Source organism: Myripristis murdjan, chromosome 22 (genome assembly GCF_902150065.1).
Source record: "Myripristis murdjan chromosome 22, fMyrMur1.1, whole genome shotgun sequence".
Taxonomy (NCBI): Eukaryota; Metazoa; Chordata; class Actinopteri; order Holocentriformes; family Holocentridae; genus Myripristis; species Myripristis murdjan.
In genome coordinates, this window is record NC_044001.1 from 10,009,775 (window position 1) to 10,028,042 (window position 18,268).

Genomic DNA, 18,268 nt, shown 5'->3' on the forward strand with positions numbered 1-18,268 from the left:
GACATCCATGTGTTTGACCAGATGTCAGCCTCGAGCCCCCTGTCACAGGGTTCGAGCCCCTGATGACCTCATCTCCATCATCCCCAACCTGTACACGTCAACGCACCGCCTCCTTTGGCTCCATCTCTTCCATATCCACAGCCTATCAGGATATCACATCTACTCTCCTTGGTCGAGCTCTGGCTGAGGTAATACAAACAAAATGAGAGCAGATTAAAAAAAAAAGAAAAAAAAGACTGATGTCCTGAAGAGAAATTTTCCATGGACCCTACACTGCTGCTACATTTCAGTAAAAACACCATCAGATAAATCCAGCCATGATAAATAGGACCACACATCCTGGCATCATTGTCTATTTCACATCATAATGATTCTTACTTTCTGTGTGCATGTGTGCAACCTGCCCTTGCAGATTAGTTGTACATTTGATGATTATCCGGTATAAATGTAAGGTCTTTTCCACAGGTGCGACTTGCTTCATCCGGGGATTTGAGCAACCTGGTGATGGGCAAAGCCACAGCAGGCTGGAGGTGAGCTTGTTTCCCCATGGATTTCGGTAGTTGTGTCCATAACGTAACATATAATCATCTTAATTCCTTACCACTGCCTCCTAGTCTAGCTTCAAGTAGAAATAAACAACTTGAGCTTTACTTAAATTCCTTAAAAAACACAGGTCTAATTAATATGCAAGTACATGGTGTCTGTTTAGGTACGTGGGCACAGAACGAGGTGTCCAGGCCTACTACAGGCCCTCTTCCAGCCCGTCTGTCCATGGTTTCCTGGGCGCTGCGGAGCTGGACAGACCCTTGGCTACTTTGTGGAATTTGCTCTGCCAGCCGTCCAAGAGCCACATGTATCACCACTCTATCCGCTCTGTGTGGACACGACCACTAGATGACAGCACTCAGCTGGGTGAGGAGCAGTTCTGTGTCCTCATATGGTCTCCATACTGTGGCACAGTGGTTCTTAAGTACGACAGCACTGCTGGTTCTCTGTCCTACCAGGTAGTTAATTACATTCATTTGGCATCCCACTTGTAAATCAGTCCCTAATTAGATGGCTACGGTAAAAACCAGCAGGGCTTTTGTACTTGAGGACCACTGGCAGAAATCAATTACTCAACAATAAAATAACATTTTATTCGACGCTGTGAAATACTGATAGCTTGCAGTTTGAGCTTTTCAGTGATGAAAAAATTATGAAATGTACCTTGTCAAATATTTACAAACCCTGTGCAGACATTCACTTTGGTTATGCATCTGCATCCATAAGATAACAACAGCATTTACTCATTTATATCTGACAAGTAGTGCTTTACCACACTGCACGATATCTGCAGTATGTTTAATATCATATATGTTGTTTGTTAATTCATATATGCTAATGCACAGCTTAAATTTTCTCACACAATGTACATTTCATCTATTAAATTCTCCATGTACTGATGTAGTATTATGTTTATTTTGTCATTATTGTTTTTAATCTGGATAACACTCAGCCCAAATGCAATTTGCTCTCTAACTTTGTCAAAAAATAAAGTTTTGTACTGTCCCTTTTTTTTCTTTTCTGCTCAGTTTTATTCCCAGGTTTCTATCTGCAACTTGTCATCATCTGTCTAACTCATCCTCTGTGTGTTTGTGTGTGTGTGTCTCTGTTTAGTCTATCTGCTAACAGACCCGTCCACCTGTCACCTCAGCCAGCCACGGGACTTCTGCTGCATCAGCATCGAATCCAAACAAGTCAGTACAGATGCACAGTCAACCAGCCGATACAGATAATCACTGCTATACTGTAGTCTTTGTGTACGGTCCAGTGAGCATCTGCACCCTAAACACATTCTGAAAGAGAAATTTGCATTTAAACTTGTCTTTAATCTGATGCGAAGCCAGAATACCAAAGCTTTCTTGAAAATAGACCTTTTAAGTTGTCACCTATTTTACAGAAAATAGGTTGGCATGATTAAGTTTTTCATCCACAGAAAGTAGTCGCTGTTTGCTCTGACAGAAGCAGGTGTTTAGACACTAGACAGATCTTTTTCAACACCGCATCAGAGAAACAACACCGAGCATAAACACTACTGACCCAGAGGCAGTGGGTGTGGGAAAAATCGATGTTAGCCGTTGTTTATCATGAAATAGTGACGGTGTGCGCTCGCCTTTTGTTTTATTAATGAATGTATTTGCTGCTGCAGGGCGGCCTGTGTGTGCTAGCCATGCAGTCTGTGTTTGAAGAATCTCTGCCCCGTCCCAGTGTGGATGCTGTGCGAGGGGAGATGATGCCCAGCGCTTGGGTCCTTCAGCCCCTCAGACGTCGTGGTCAGGAAGTCACCCGGGTCACCTACCTGCTGCAGGTGAGAGAGGATAAGTATGAAGAGTGATTTACGGCGATCGTTATCAGATGTTAATAATCCCAGTCTTTGCAAATATTCTGACTGATTGTTCTGCCCTCCAGGTGGATATAGGGACTCCGTCCTTTCCTCACCGGCTGTTGAACACTGTAGCTAGAAGACAGGCAGCTGTCATCGCGGAGCTCGACGCTCTCCTCGCGGCTCTGTGAATCCACAGGACGCACGGAGGCACATCAGCAGTGAGCACTTAGGCTAAACCGCCCCCAGCCTGGGATTAGTCTCTCTTTCAATTTGCACCCAAGCTTTATTTACTTGACTTTTTTTTGAAGAGCACTGATGTAATGTTGATATTCAGATTCAAAGTTGATACTTTTTTTTTTTTTTTTTTAAATATGAGGGTATTTTTATATGTTGAAACTGTGTTTTTATATTTGTACATTAATGTATATGAATGCTTTTAACAATCATAATCCTATTTTACCAAAGATGTTGTGGTTTTGATATATTATAGAGGTAAGGGAATGATTTAGAAGCATGACCCACTCAGCATAGCTAATATTATATTACATTTTTATACCACTATATAAATAGCTATTCCAGCCTGCAAAGCTGTTAATTTCCCACATCTTATCAATTCCCTGACAAGATGAAAAAACTTCAACTGTTAGAAATTTTAACTGTTAAGATAGGGTCTATAGATTACTTAAAACTGCATGGTTTGGATGGGATGTACATTTACTACACAGCGTGTTTTCCACACCTCTAGCAAACTGTTTGCAAATATTTGTATGCTTCGCTAAGGTGTAGGATGGGTGGAATTTACCAGAGAGGACAATTCAGTGACAGCTACAAAGTTTAAGACACTCCCCAGGCAAACTATGTGAAGGTCAGGCGAGTATACATTTCTGCAAATGACACCTGAACTTGACACCTGGATTGTCCTGATGTGGTAAACCCCACTCAGGCAAACTCTTTAAGAATTATTTGCAACTACTGTTGAGCCCTAATCTGCTATGTGTGCATGTTTATCTCCCCAGGCACTGCATATTTTACACCACTCAACCACCCTCCCTCTGCAGAAAATATCCTCCAAAGACAGTTCTGCAGGAGGCTGTGTAGGTAGGCTATTCTTTAGGTAGCAGGGTGGTGTAGTGATACAGCAAATCCCATGCAAACAAATGCTGAGAATTATTTGCAATTGTGATTTAGCCTGTATGTTTGTTTATCCCTTGACACTGCAAGTTTTACGCCACTAAATGACACTCTGGGCAGAACATGTACTCTAAAAACACTTTGTGTAAGCGGGGAAGCTATATGTATGTATATTTCGGGCAGCAGTGTGGTATTGGGACAACGGAGACTGACCTTCAACTGGACCCGGGTTCAGTCTCCTGTGTTGACAAGAATTCACCCTGCTGAAGTGTCCTTGAGCAAGACCCTGAAACCCTACCAGCTCCATTGGTGCTGTTCTGTAGCCGACTCTGACCTCCCTGTGTTTGGAGGCAAGCGGAAGCAGATTTTCTGAATTATATGTCTAAAAAAAATACAAAATTATTATCATCATTATTAAAGCTGCATTACGATAAAAATCACTATGGTACCCCCAAATCTGTATAAGCTGAGTTATAAGGTTTTTTGTTCTTATCTGCAGTATTTATTTTCGTTCCTACTGTCCTCCTGTTTAAAATGCTGTTGATTGTGTGTTATAGCTCTGATTGCTTTGAATATGCAGAGCACGCCACTGTGTTTACAGTTGCTTGCACAAAATGGTAAATGCATTTGTGAAGGTTCATTTTTTTTCCCCAGTGTTGTACAGTTTTTAAACTATGCAGAGGCTGATCAAAGGCGTAACTATCCTTAGTCAAAGCTGGGTCGGCTGAATCCAGATATGAAGCCATATAATTTACAGTAGCAGAAGGATCGGGACTTTTTTGGCATTGCAGCTGCAGCACTCAGTTTGTGACTCAAGAAGTTCCCGGGGGAACCAAAGAGGAAGAACACAAAAAAAAAAAAAAAAAAAGAGACTGAAGTTAAGATTTCCCTGTGATGGAGAATGAAGAGATGCAGCAACATTTTGTACTGATTTCTTTTTATGTGTATCTGTATTTTCTTAAGTTCTTATATGACTGTGTAAAAAGCATTGTTATTTATGTTTTGCTATGTGTTCATATGTGTTGTAAATGTATTTTATCACAAAACCGTCCCTGTTGCTAATAAGATTCAATTTAGCCCATGTGCTCATGTTATTTTTATGAATACACTTGACATATTTTAAAGAGTTGTATTTGTGGATTTCTTTTTATTATCGCACTCCTTAAAGTCCTGCCAAGATTATTCAGCCAACAAATAGATCAGCACACTGACTTTTAAAAAAATGGCTGGCACTTTAATCATTTACACTCCCTTTTGATAAGATTGTGTTTTGTCATTATCAGATAGGCCTGTCACTTGGTTTAGACTTGTATAACTGTATGCGTTCTCTGTCATTGTGCTTCTTTATAGATTGTGAATAGCAGTGAAATTGAATTTGTACGCTGCATGACAGAAATATCAAAATATGCCATTTAATACAGTGTGGAACCATAAAATCATATATTTCTTAAAAATAATACTAATTATTCCAAATAGAAACCAACTAATTGCAAAAATATTCTTTAATCAGCTGTACTTTTATTTAGTGGGATGGTTAGTTGACTCATCTGCTTAAAAGAGTGAAAATAGTTAAAAACCAACCTTTGACAGAATTTTTCCACTGCGTGTTTGTATTATTTATTTGTTTTCATTTTCATTTTAAGAAAAAAATTAAGATTTAATTAGAGCTGAAGTTATTGGTTACATTAAGATGTAAGTACAGTGTTTTGCAGTGCAGGACCCCTGGTGGCTCCTGGACCCCCGCTCTGAGCCGCTGCTCTTTGTGTGAATGGGACGCACAGCGGCAGCGGCGGAGGTGACATTTCTCAACTCGAGGTGGGTGGGTGGTGTGTGTGCGATTAGAGGTCCAGGCAGGCAGGCAGGCCTGCCGGGGCGGGGTAGTGGGGTGGGGGCGCACAGGAGATCACAAGTGTCTCTGCCATTTAGAGTCACCAGCTCTTGACAGGAATGTCCGTCCCCTGCGCGGAGAGATCATGTACTGGATGCGCCCACTTTATTTTTAACCCAGCAGGGTGGGTCAGTCGCTGGCTCTCGGGAATGACCGTGGTGTGCGCGGCGCCTACAACCCCTCTCCCTCGTCCCCTGACCAGGACTGTTCCCTCCTCGTGTTGTGGAGACCACCGCTCTGACCAGGACCACTCTGCTTCAATGGGATTATAATTGCTTTATTGGCAGGGAGAACGCTCAAGATAAACACCCTCGGACAGGACAACATCCAGAAGCAAGTAAGTGTAAATTGAACGCACTTGCTAATGCTCTGTGACTAATAAAATTATTGATACTTGGCCAAATAGTTCCTGTCACTAGTCACTGGATGATACTCATTCCATTTACAGTTGTCTTCCATTGTTTGTGGTGTAGTCGCAAGTTTGCTCCAAACCACCTGTTGGACCAGGCTGCCATGCAGAACAAGGTCGTTCCTCCCCAGTGCTGTGACGGGCTGTTTTAAACTAACCTGCGGCCGTGTTATGATTAATCAGTCTGCATTTTATTTTGAACACAACTTAAAATTCTTGTGTAGTCCTTTACTTATAGGCGACTTACACAGGCCACAGTGAGGCCCGTTACTTTGGTGAACTTGCGCGCAATGACATAACGCGCTTAATACGCGCTTGCGCCGGGAAAGGTGCGCTTTTCTAATTCCTCAAATGCCACATGCATCGTTTTTATGTAAGCTCAATGCTACTTTCCAGTGTTCCGGACTCTCTCTCTCACTCTCTCTCTCTGCCAAGCAAAACACCTGATGATCCGTATCAGTGAATGAAAACAGCCGCGTGGAGTCCGCGCCTGTGAAATAGCAAAGAAATAAGATGTCCCCTCCACAAACGAATTCCCCTTAAAAGGACAAGTGTGAGGGTGCCGCCATGTAACCAGTCTGACGGTCTGGATGAGCACGGGCCCAAAGTGTAAACACACTCCAGAGACAGTTTACTATCGATTCCTCATAACCTCTCTCCAGATCAAACTGAGTACTGTTGTAGTCAAAACAACAGGGAGCACCCAGAGAAACTTGTTCACATGGTGATGCAATCAGTTTCCAGTAGGGATTATGTAGAACACCTTTAGTGGGCTTAGGCATCCCTGGTCACAGTTTCTAAATATTTAATTTATGTCTTTTTAATGTTCATAAGCATTGATTGGTGTGATCTTGATAGTGTCAGTCCTGGCAGAAAGTTAAACCTGCAGGGTTTCCACCGCGGCAGACCTTGGTGGTCAGCCAGCCGTGCAGGCAGGCCTCCTCCTCTCCGCCCTCCACATTGATTTCTATCTACTCTGTGTTTATCTCTCAGATTTACTCATCAGCAGTCTCTGCTGGACCACAGGCCTTCTCTATCCTGAGTCCAGTTGCTACTGCTACAATTTCACACACACTGTAGGTCACACATCCTGACCACACCCATCTCTTATTTCATCCTCTCCATTTGACTCGGTGCTTCTCAGAATAATGTGCCCGCTCCTAGACACGCCGAGCTAATGTGTTGTACTCTGAAGAGTACAAGCATCAACATAGATTTTAGTTACAGCTGCAGCCCTGAGATTGTTTTCCAGGATTATTGTTCATCTCAGGTGGTGTGTGTGTGTGTGTGTGTGTGTGTGTGTGTGTGTGTGTCTGAGTGGGGGGTGGTGTTGAGGGGGTCACCGCTGTCTGCAAGTTTTCATTAGCGGAAAAAATGTTTTCCCACATCCTAAACAAGGTATCCTGGTGTTGTGCACAGTCCCTGGTTTCAAAATGAGCTTTAAATTGGGAGAATTAAATGCCAACTCAGCAAATCTTAAGCGGTAGCATTTCATTCCCACCTTTTTGCCATTCTGCAACACCTGCGAATGAAGTAGGTACGTACAAAGAGCTGTGTCCACATGAATCAAAATTAATTCTGCAAGTGTAGTATCCAGTAAACAGAATGGCAAGTGTGTTTTTTGTCAACATTTTGCCCAGTGACTGTGGCTCTTCCAAGAGGAATTATTACTGTTTGTCCCGGCAACAATGTGCCACCACAAGTCAGTTCTGTTTATAGGCGCCTGTGTTGAGATCTGCACGTGCTAAACATCCACATGCAGGTGATGTCTCAGGAAAAAAAATAGTTTTGGCTAGTTTTAATGTCTCTGGCTATGTCAAAACACCCTTAATAGTGTTTACATCTTATTTAATCTCTTTTGCCATCCATATTAGAGACATTTAGGTGGCACTCACACTAGGGGTGACTCACTAAGGCTTCCAGAGTTTTGCTCCAGGACACCACAAGAGGAGACCTGCAATGAGCAGTGAACCTGTGACCCCCTCGGTGTCAGGACCGTCTCTAACCACGAGGCCAGACTCCTTACACACAGCTCAAATGAGATAAAAACCAGTGTCGCATCATCTGCAGTTGCATTTTAATGTGGTTTGCGTTTGGACGGCCAAGCTGAGGATTCATTTAGTCCTTAGACTTGATTAGAGTCTCACTGTAGGCAGCAGGCAGTTTGTGTGTGTAAGAGTATCTGGATATTATTTTGCTCAGAGAATCATGCATTCGTCCCGTCTAGTTTGTGTGTGGGGTGATAAGGGGATCACCAGTGGTGGGTGGAGCGTCCCGTCGCTGATAACACCTCTCTGCAGAGCGCTGATACTGAGGAGGAGGAGGGAGACCTGTAGGATGTCATCACGGTACATCACCAAGGGCCCCATCCCTCGATACACCACACAAACCTCCTCCGTAGTCAGACTGTGCTGTTTTTGTCTTTATTCATCTAAAGACAGATAAAAAAAAAAAAAACATCCATTCAGATATAATAATTTTATGTCAGGGTAATTTCTTTCACCTCTCCCCAGATGGAAATTTAATTTTGTCAACCTCCCCTAAGAGATGAACAGTTGAAGAGTTGATTTATGAACTTTTTGTTGCAGCACTGAATTAAACTAGCTGTACTAGATTATTATGAAAATGCACATAAACAAATGGTAGCTGATATGGTGCATTAATTACATTAAAAAAAAAAAGGATATGAAGCCAAATAAATACAGATTGGTAAGCAGGTTGCTATTCATAATACTTCACTTACCTCTCAGATAATATGAAAAAATTGTCAATATTCACATAATTAGTTATCACAGGGTTCACGCAGGTGCTGGAAATCCTTGAAAATGCTTAAATTTTAATGTGGTATTTTCAAGGTTTGCAAAGTGCTTGGATTTTGAGTAAAGGACCTGAAACTGCTTAAAATTGTGAAAATTGTGTAAAGGCATTACTTTCATGGCAGGATCAGTGGCACTTTTAATTTGTCTCTCCTCTGTATAATGCTCTCACTAAACATAATTTGGATTATTTATGGCACAGTAACATCTAGTTTAATTGTATGATGAATGAGATATAGAGGGGAAATATTTATTTAAACATAAACATAGCTAGATAGATGTAGATATATCATTTATAATTTGAGGTGCTGGAAAAACTTGAAAATGCTTGAAAAATACTTGAATTTGATATAAGAAAAATCAGAGTATGCACTTTGGTAGAGCACTCTGCCATATTTATTCAACTCTTCAATTTTTACCAGTGTACCCTGGTGCCAACATTAGGTTAGGTGCCCCCGTCACATCCACGCACTTATTTTTGCAGATAGCCGCCAGCAGAAATGAACAAACACACACACTCGCGCTTCAAACTGCGTGAGCTGCATCATTTGAAAGACGGCGGTTAGAGAAGCTTCCGACACACGCTTCAGCACAGAGGGGTTGCCCTCCCCCTGCGAGAGATGATAAGAGAGTTATGCTGCACCCAGATAGAGCTATCTTAGTGGCTAACCTTCACCCGCCATTCCACATGGAGAATACACAGGCCCGCATTACAGGGTGACAGTTGTGCAGTGTGTCAAGTACAAAATGGAGATCCCGAGGGCCACAAGGGGGGGAATGGGTCCAGTTTTAAAACTGCGCCGGGAAAATGAACGTTTTACCAACCTGAAAACACAAAGTAATAGAGAAGAGCGTCCCTAACTGAAACCACATTAATTCACCTTTGGCCTGAATTAAATTCTGGTGTCAGATCTGGATACCGCTCTGCTCATAGAGCGAGGCAAATCAGAATTTGAAACCCAAAACTGGACTTCCCAACATTAAATCCGTTGCCTCTCATGTTCTTGAGTGTGTGCAGTTTACTGATGTTACATGATTTTCGGGTTATATAGAGAAATAATCCACTGCAGCTTTAAGGGCTGAAATAAAAGAAATTTGATGATGAAAATCAGTGAGACGTTTATTGTTTTCTAGTAGGAGATGATGATGAATGACCTGGATTGTTAGCAATTTTCCACCTGCTCAGTGATCTGGGTAACACGTCCTGTCTGGGTTCGAAATAGCAGGCAGTAATGGGCCAGGCGGCACTTACTGAGGTTCTCTTGCTTATCTTGGCAAGCCCTCCCACGTCTGTCTGGTCATTTATATTTTATTTGCTATTTACATTTCAGCCTCCATTTGTTTGCTGCTCTTCCATACTGATTTGCCTCTTCCTTATTGAAGACACCCATACAGGTTTTGTCTGGAGCTATTCTCAGTCTCCAGGTGTACTATTGTTAATCAATCACACTGACATCTTGTGTTTCCCCCCCCTCTGTGTTTTTAGACTCCCGTGTTTGAGGTCCACTCTGCAGCTTCTTCCCCTCCGCTCCTCTTCCTCCGCACCCGCAGCACCTGAGGACGCCCGCCGCCGTCCCCCAGCCCAGTCGCCACGCTGGCTACCGCCATGACCTCCACCACAGACTTTGACAATGCGGAGATCACACAGCAGTACAGCCGCATCAACACCCGCTTTGACCTTTCAGACGAGGAACTAGACAATGACAATAGCTCTGCCAGGCTGTTTGAGCGCTCACGCATCAAGGCCCTCGCAGGTGAGTGGTTGCATAGTAAACAGGCTGCGTCCTTCCCCACACATCTGTGTCTCTCAACGGGCATAAAGCATACAGTACAGAGGTACATGTATGTCAGGTAGACAGTGTATTATACATTAGTAATATATAATATAGTATTGTGCAGCTGTCACCCACTATTCATGCAATTTTCTGGAAGTAACAGACGATGTGCTACCTGTTACCAGACACAGAGGTTTGCTGACGATGACAAAGTTATTTTTTCAGAGTGTGGGCTAGGGAGAAATAATGGCATACCTAAAATAGTGAGTAAGTGTTTGTTTGACTCGCACAGGTTTTATTGGTCTCCAATGTGTCGTTGACTCTCACTCAGTTTGCGATTCGTGAGTCAAAAAGTTACCAAATCTCCCCCTCCAGTCACTTGTAACTTTACTACAAAAGCTCCCACGTAGGCGTTGTTTTTGTGTGGGCGTGACTGGGCATGTGTCTCGTGGTCCCGCACATCAGCAGCTGAGCCCTGTCACCCCTCCGTGCCCTGCAAGTTACTAGGATTGCTCGCGCATTCCCAGAATGCCCCCCGTCTGACCGATCTGGACAGCTGCCCTGCCTGTCTGCCTCCCATAGCACAGATCTCTGGCATTTCTGGCTAAGCTTGTAAGCTGTGACCCACCTGTGCGGCTGCTGCCTGGGGTCTGCAGGGGTTTTAAATAGCAGTGTTTCTGGGACAGGAGGAAGCATCACAGACACAAGGAGGTGACGGTCACACCGTGTTCGTGTCCGTAAAGCCACAGACCTCGGAGGGGTAAGCCATGATGTGGTATGACATGAATCAGCCTCTGTGGAGACGCCACTTCTGGGAGGCTAAAACGGTCAGAGATCGGTGTCCTGTTTATCAGGCCGTGTTTTTCTTGCTGTCTCTTTAAGCGAGGAGTGCTTCTGTGTGGGTGCTGGCGGTATTGTGTTAGAGTGCTGCTGCACTGATGTTTCCGTAATGCAATCAGAGTTTCCTGTCAGAGAGGGAGACGGGGGGGAGGACGGGGAGGGAGAGACAGGGGGAGCGGCTCTGACTGACACCCAGTGTTGATTTACAGCTGATGAACTCAAAAGTATGCACCCTGCGTGCCTTCAGAGCGCATGCATATTGGATGTACAGTCACTTACACTGCACCTTACATAAGCGCACAAAACACATCCCTTTGAGACAGATAGATGTTTGTTCAACCAGTGGCTCAGTGCATCACCACTATACTTCTGTGTCAGTTATACACTTAGCATCCAGTGATGTCATGGCTGTGTGGGAGTGCTGCTGTGTGGAGGGAGAGAGTCTACCAGCCTCATCAGGAGCACGTGGACGCAGAGCCAGAAACATATTGTATGCATGGCTGGGGCTGGAGAAACCACTCTGAGCTGAACTGAAGCCTCCGTGCCACCCTGAGAGTGGGAGCACAGCATCATCAGCAATGAGGAGAGAGCAAGAAGGAGACAGAACTGAGTGAGAGAGAGAGGAAGAGAGAGAGAGAGAGAGGGAAGGAGGGAGGGAGGGAGGGAGGGAGGGAGCAGGAGTGAGCACGAGACGGAACTGGAAAAGGAGGACAGAGAGACAAGAGAGAGAGAAGAGGAGAGACGTAGAGTGCCAAGCTCCTCTCCCAGGCTCCAAGCTGTGTGTTGTTTGGGGGGGTCAAGATGAGCAGCCCGTGCCTGCTGCGCGCCGCCCCTATCAGCCAACCCCGGCTCCGAGAGGTCAAGATCAGCCTCAAGTCCAGCAGCAGGGAGACCGCAGCCGTCCGCACCGGCGCACCGGCCAAGGAGGCTGCCAGCCGGCCCTATGCCCCGCCGGAGAAGGAGGCCCCGGCGCGGGTCGGCCCGAGCGGCAGCCGGAGCAGGAGCACCCCACCTGTCCACCGGGCCCAGCGCGCCGAAACCAGGAGGACGGCGAGGGGAGAGGGGCGCAGCGGCAGGCAGCAGGAGCCGCAGCACCACCCGGAGAGGAACGGGACCCTCCTGCACGTTCCTCTCACCGTGGCCCCCGCGGGACTCCTCTCCCCCTTCTCCTCGTCCTCCTCCTCATCCTCCTCCTGCACCCCCAGACGTCAGCGGCCCTCTACCCTGCACCCTCCCCCCGCCCCTGCCCCTGCCCCCACCCCAACCCCCGCCCCCGCCCCCTCCTCCTCCTCTTCTTCCTCGGCCAAGAGTATGAAGCGGGCGCGCTGGCTGAGCTTCAGCACCTCCAACATCTGTTTCAACTCCATCCTGGATGGACGCTTCAGGCAGTTGCAAGGTACAGGGGGGTCCGCGCAGGACGGCGGTTGTGGAAATGGAAATGGAGGAGGTGTGCGAGTGTGTGTATGTGTGAGAAGAGAGAGAGAGAGAGAGAGAGAGAGAGAGAGAGAGAGAGCGAGCGAGCGTCCTCTACCCACCTCACAGATGAGAGATAACACTTCTCATCATGCCCCTCCCTCCCCCCACCTCTGTTTGTGTCTTGGCCAGGAAGCTGATGGGGGGGTGGGGTGGGGGTGGGGGGGGGGTGTTGCTGGGCTGGGCTGGGCTGTGATGCGAGCGTCTGCCAGGTTAGTTTGTCACCCTGTTGTGAGAACTGGAAAGGCAGCTGAAGAAAAAAAAAAAAAAAAAAAAATGCCGTGCTTCCATAGTAGTGGCCCTTTTTATTAAATGTATTTGGTAGTTATTTATTTATTTTCCGGAAGCTGTGGCTCTGCCCCAATTGTTCACTGACTCGGCTTTGAATATTTTATGGAGAAAACTCATAAAAAGGTTGCACTGTTTTCCTCCCACCGCCATTCACGGCGAGTTAGTGTCATGCACTTTCACATGCTCCATTTTGTGTAGGATAACAAATAATATTTATCTTATCAGATTCTTCAGATTCTTACCCATTTTCCCCTATGGCCCGTTCTGTCAACATCCATTTACAAACGGTATGGCCCACTTTATTTCTGCAAAACAATGCATTAGCGTGTACCGTTTTCATCTCACTTTTTCATGTCTGTTTATGTGGGTGTTGTATCAAAAAAAAAAAAAAACATAATCGATTTCTCCTACGATTCAAGTTTTCGCTCCCTTTAATATCAGGGCTCTAAAAGCGAGGTTTTCGTCACTGTGGATTTTCGTTCGCTTGCACTATGCTACCCAAATCCCCGATGACAGGAATGCATTAGTGAGAAGGGGAAAATGGAGGAGACGATGGAGGAACAGAGAGGGAAACATACTTTTTTTTTTTTTTTTCTGCCTCTGGTAGATTTCAAGTATCGACTGATCCTAAAGAGTGCAGGGGAAACTGATACGTGAGGCAGCAAACTTTGAAGCTGGCCTAAATCAGGGAGGTGTTTGGAGCCAGGCGTATTGATCTCCCAATTACTCTCCACGAAATTTTATTTACTTGACCCTTTTTTTTTTTATCCAAGTTAGTCCCCTTGACAGCAACAGAAAATTTAGCTAGAACTAAAAACAAACAACCCAAGAAAGTCAGAATAAGCAATAGGGAGAGAGGGAAAAATACAACAAAAGAGAGAAAGACAGTCAGAGAGAAGAAACAACCTCTGGGTCCAATCACTTACTTCAACCGTTCATGATCTATGTCTTGTCTCTGACATGCTCATTGTTTTTAAATGTTAAATATCTGCACTGCTGTGTCTACCATGTGGGTTACTATTCACTTCACGATTGTGCTTATTCCACCTTACCTGGCTGTTTTTTTGTTACACCTTGACCTTTAACCTTCATACTTTCCTCAGCTAAGTATCCTCCTCAAGTCTTTGAGCCCTTTTCCTCTTGTTTAGTGTTTGAAAATACGATATGCAATGTGTTTGACCCTCTAAATTATGTGAACCTCAGCATGTGATCACACAGACGTTTCTGAGCTTGCCAGTAGAACAAGAAAATGAGCATTTTGCAACTTTTCTAAACAATCATAATTAACAGTGCACGCTCGTTCTGAGTATCAGCAAACTCTGAAAACCTCAAATATGCATTCAAATCACATCCAGCAGTCACGGCCTGTCAATCCTTTTATGAATAGCTCAGGCGGTACATTGTAGACTGAGAAATGTGTCTTCAATCACCATGTAAACAAAGCAAGTAAAATTACGGATCAGGGCTGTAACAGGAATCGGTACGGTGCCCGTAGGACAGGTATGGCGCGGGCAGTGCCATGACTCAGGCATGCGGCGGTTCTGGGTCCACTGGGCCACGTCTGGTAAGAGCTGACTGTGGGAAAAAAGACGGATCGGGCTGTATACAGGGAAAATCCATCAGCATGAATAAGTCATGGGGCTTTCTCTGGAGTCAAAAGAGTGGATGGGAGATCACTAAGTAAAAGCATGTGAAACAGAGGAATGTTTAGTAAGGCCTGTAGTGATACACAGCTGACAGAAAGAGAAGCCTGGAGGACAGGAAGTGAGGCTCAGAGGCGCTGATGAGGCGCAGGCCGCTGTGGAAAAACTGTCACGCTGAAAGTGAAAAAAGTCAAACTTGCTTGTACAAGGAAAAAAAGCCGATGCAAGTATCTTAAAGTTGTTGAGAAGATTAAACGCGCCACACCTGTCTGTTGTCCGATAGTGGCAGAGTGTGGTCCAAAAACGAGTACATCCACCACGTCCCTCGTAAGTCACACCGCATTTTGCACAGTCCAAGTCTTATTTCAGCTGGAACCCGTCTCTTCCCTTTCATCTACGTTTCCCTGTCATGACTGAGGTGGATTTGATCAGTGAAAACAGTGTAGGATTGTAGCATCCACATGGATTTACCCAAGCAGCTTAAAGGAATAGTCCAACATTTGGGGGCAAAATACCCCTTTTTCCGACTTATCCAGACTGAGACGAGATGTTCAACACCATCTTCGCCTCTGCATGTGCACTGGTTCGGTCCCTATGGGGAGCGTTTCATGTTAGCTTAGCATAAAGACTTGAAGTCTGTGGGAGTCGTTAGCCTGGCTTTGTTAGAGAGACTAAATAAGTCTTGCAGCAACTCTGAAGCTGCCTTAGTTACACAGTGGATAAGGTGTATTTGAAATGCACACTCTTGGGATTTAAAAAAAACAAAGACAAAGACAAATGAGAACTGCTCGGCATGTTTATCGCAGTGATCAATGCACTGCTGATGGTAAAGGTAGATACAGCACAAATTAACTTCCCCTTCTCAAACATCTTATCCCAGGCTGTTCGAAAAGGGGAGCCGAAGCATTGCTTTAATAATGTTGCATGAGTTTAACAATGCTCCTACAGCTGGCCTCACAATCCGGGTTGGGAATTCCAGGTTTGCGTGTCGGCCTCGCTGCAAAACCCCCGACAAGAGCTGGGAGTTAGACGGAACAGCGTTTTTCGCGGGGAAACAAATGCTGAAGGCTTTGTTCAGCAGCGAGCACACGGAGAGTTGCTGTCGTATTGAGCTTGTTTAACTGCTCATCTGGAGACAGCTCCGCGGGATGCATGTAGCATCAGCCCCCTACTCCCCTCCACTTACACCCCCCCCCCCTCATCTTTCCTTCCATTTCATGCTTCTTAAATGGCCAAGAGCATCATCGTGCTCCTCTCAAGGTCTTGCGATGTGAGACGATATGGGAGAGCCATGCGGGCCTGTGTCAGCCCTTTGTCCTAGTCAGCGTTTGCTCGACAATATTTCGGAAGCAGCGCCCTACATAGCTCCGAAAGCATTCGTCATGGGTTTCTGCTGCAATCTCTCTTTCATACTATATGTATACATACTGCAATACCACCTTAAGCTTTTGTTTTTTTCGAGGCTCTCTGTTTTTTTTTTTTTTTTTTTTTTTTTTTTTTGCTGTCAGGGTGTGATGTGAGCGTTTCTGATGTGCTTAATCAAGGCTGGCACTCCTAATGGGGCTCTCAGTCCAACCCAGCAGAAGGTTATTTGCATGTTTTAATTGTCATTACTCTTTCATGGGGCGGTTATCCTTATGGATGTGGTAGAGCGCGGTGCGTGCCGTTGTTCCTGACCGTGGAGAGCAGGACAAACCATGATTTATTTAACGAGCCCTCGCAGCGCATGGTTAACGTAACATAACCACCGATTCTTTACACTATTGGCTGCTCCTGATGCTAAGAATGGATGTTCTTACTAGGTCATTTTCAGCAGTTCTGGGGATAGATAATGTTTCCTGTTCTATTTTCCTGGTTGGGTCTCCACAGACTAAACCTGAAAGCCTGCATCTCAATCACGCTCTCTATTACTTTCTTGGCTGATCCCCCGTCGGCCTCTTTTGTTTGCCCTCCTTTTCTTCCTTCCCTCATTTCTGGTTTACCTTTGCCCCCGCCTCTCTAACTCTTATTCTATTTCAATCTCTCCTTCTCCTTTTATCCCCTCTCGGTGGCTGATATCTGCTCTCCTCCACAACCCTCACCTTCCATCCTTCTCTATCTATCTGCCTCTCTCTCCTTTCCCTCTCAGCGTGTCTTTCCCTCACTCTCCTCCTGTTTCGTCTGACTCTCTAATTGTTCCTTGCCTGTTCTCCGCAGCCTCGGGGCCTGAATCATTTATTACATGAGTCATTAAGGATGCAGTCCTTTGCACTCATATTTGGGATCAGGAATAAACAGGGCACACAGCAGCCGGGAGATGGGGGTTACACATGCGTACAAGATGGGATGATTTAGGGGGAGATGTGTCGTCGAAAATCTTTAACCTGTTAAAATTTGATGGTCAGTGTGTTTGTCCGTTGTGTGTGTGTGTGTGTGTGTGAGTGTTATGTGTGCAGGGTGCAAACAAGGTAACTGTATTCAATGTAAAAGTGCCCCACAGGGAAACCTTCCTTCATCCTTGCCCTAGATTCTTTTAATATACCCCACCTGTATGGAGAGTTTCATTCCAAAATAAGATATCCACTGGAAAAAAAAAAAAAAAAAAAAAAAAATACAAAAATCATCTTAGAAAGTTATTGCTTGCAGGAAAGTAAGGAAATCTGAGATTTTTCTTTGTTTACATTATATTTTCTAAATAGTACATTCAGTACTAACACCATTAACAGGCATTTATAACGGTCAGTCTTTAATTGAGCATGAAATAAGAGTTAGAGGAAGAAGAAGAAGTTGCAATCCCCCCAACACTTGTTTATTACAGATAGTGCCCCACCACACACACACACACACCCCACCCCCCACCTCCCAAACAGATAAACCACCGAACCCCATTAGCATTAAGTGTGCAAACAAACACAATAAACAGAGCAGAGTACATTGGGTCATACTCACATATGGTGCCATTGAATTCAGTTTTATTTTTGCTGCTGAGTAGGTGGCACATCTGCCGGTATGTTCAGATATGATTTAAAGTGTGAGCGTGAGCTCAGCAAGATGTGTCACCATGTGGGTAGCGCTCAACACTCCAAAACCTCTCAAAGCCTCTGTTGCTTTCACTTTGTAGCATCTCCTCTGCCCGCTTGTTCCCGAAGTTTTCATGCAAAACTGCAGTCCAGGGTCTCAGCGTGAGCACACCCACACCTGGCCATGCAGAACGCCCTGTTGGTGTTTACTTTTCACGTTAACGTGGCTGACAAGATTATGCAGCAGGACATCTCTGTCCACCATACTGGGAGGATAAGGAGAGATAGATGTTGAAATGAAAGCTTCTGCACGCTTTGGGAATATCCTTTTGTGGAAGTGTGGATCTTGTGATTTGCAGAAAAACCTCCCTCTGGTGATCTCTTAAACATATGTTTATTTTGAAGTCTTCCATGCTCTGCAGTAGTTTGAAAAGCAAAGCAGGAGTAAAAAAAAAAAATGAAGGATTTCATTCCAAAACACTATTCATGCAGCTTTCATGCCAACAGTCAACTATGGGTAAGTATGTGTAATTTCTTGTAAATGATGGAAATCCCATTTTGCAAGAAAACTGAAAAATGATCCCTGCTAATTGTAAAAGGCAAAACTATACAGTACAGGACCACCATGGTGTTTT

At 44.8% G+C, this 18,268-nt stretch overlaps 2 protein-coding genes across 4 annotated transcripts in view; both read left to right on the plus strand.

Moving 5' to 3' along the window:
• Positions 1–4,405, plus strand: part of stard9 (StAR-related lipid transfer (START) domain containing 9) — a 44,647-nt gene extending 40,242 nt beyond the window's left edge. For both annotated transcript variants that reach the window (XM_030044512.1, XM_030044513.1), the window contains exons 27-32: positions 22–188; positions 466–530; positions 710–912; positions 1,660–1,739; positions 2,192–2,350; positions 2,452–4,405. In XM_030044512.1, coding sequence (XP_029900372.1) covers positions 22–188; positions 466–530; positions 710–912; positions 1,660–1,739; positions 2,192–2,350; positions 2,452–2,556 — 779 coding nt within the window. In that variant the 3' untranslated portion in view covers positions 2,557–4,405. The remainder of the gene's footprint in view (positions 1–21; positions 189–465; positions 531–709; positions 913–1,659; positions 1,740–2,191; positions 2,351–2,451) is intronic.
• Positions 4,406–5,427: 1,022 nt separating this feature from the next.
• The window catches only part of sptb (spectrin, beta, erythrocytic), a 44,681-nt gene continuing 31,840 nt past the window's right edge, over positions 5,428–18,268 (plus strand). The window contains exons 1-2 of one of the 2 annotated variants that reach the window (XM_030044505.1): positions 5,428–5,724; positions 10,099–10,366. In XM_030044505.1, coding sequence (XP_029900365.1) covers positions 10,219–10,366 — 148 coding nt within the window. In that variant the 5' untranslated portion in view covers positions 5,428–5,724; positions 10,099–10,218. Of the gene's footprint in view, positions 5,725–10,098; positions 10,367–11,990; positions 12,624–18,268 lie in introns of those variants that run through there. The other variant, XM_030044506.1, reaches the window with a different exon arrangement.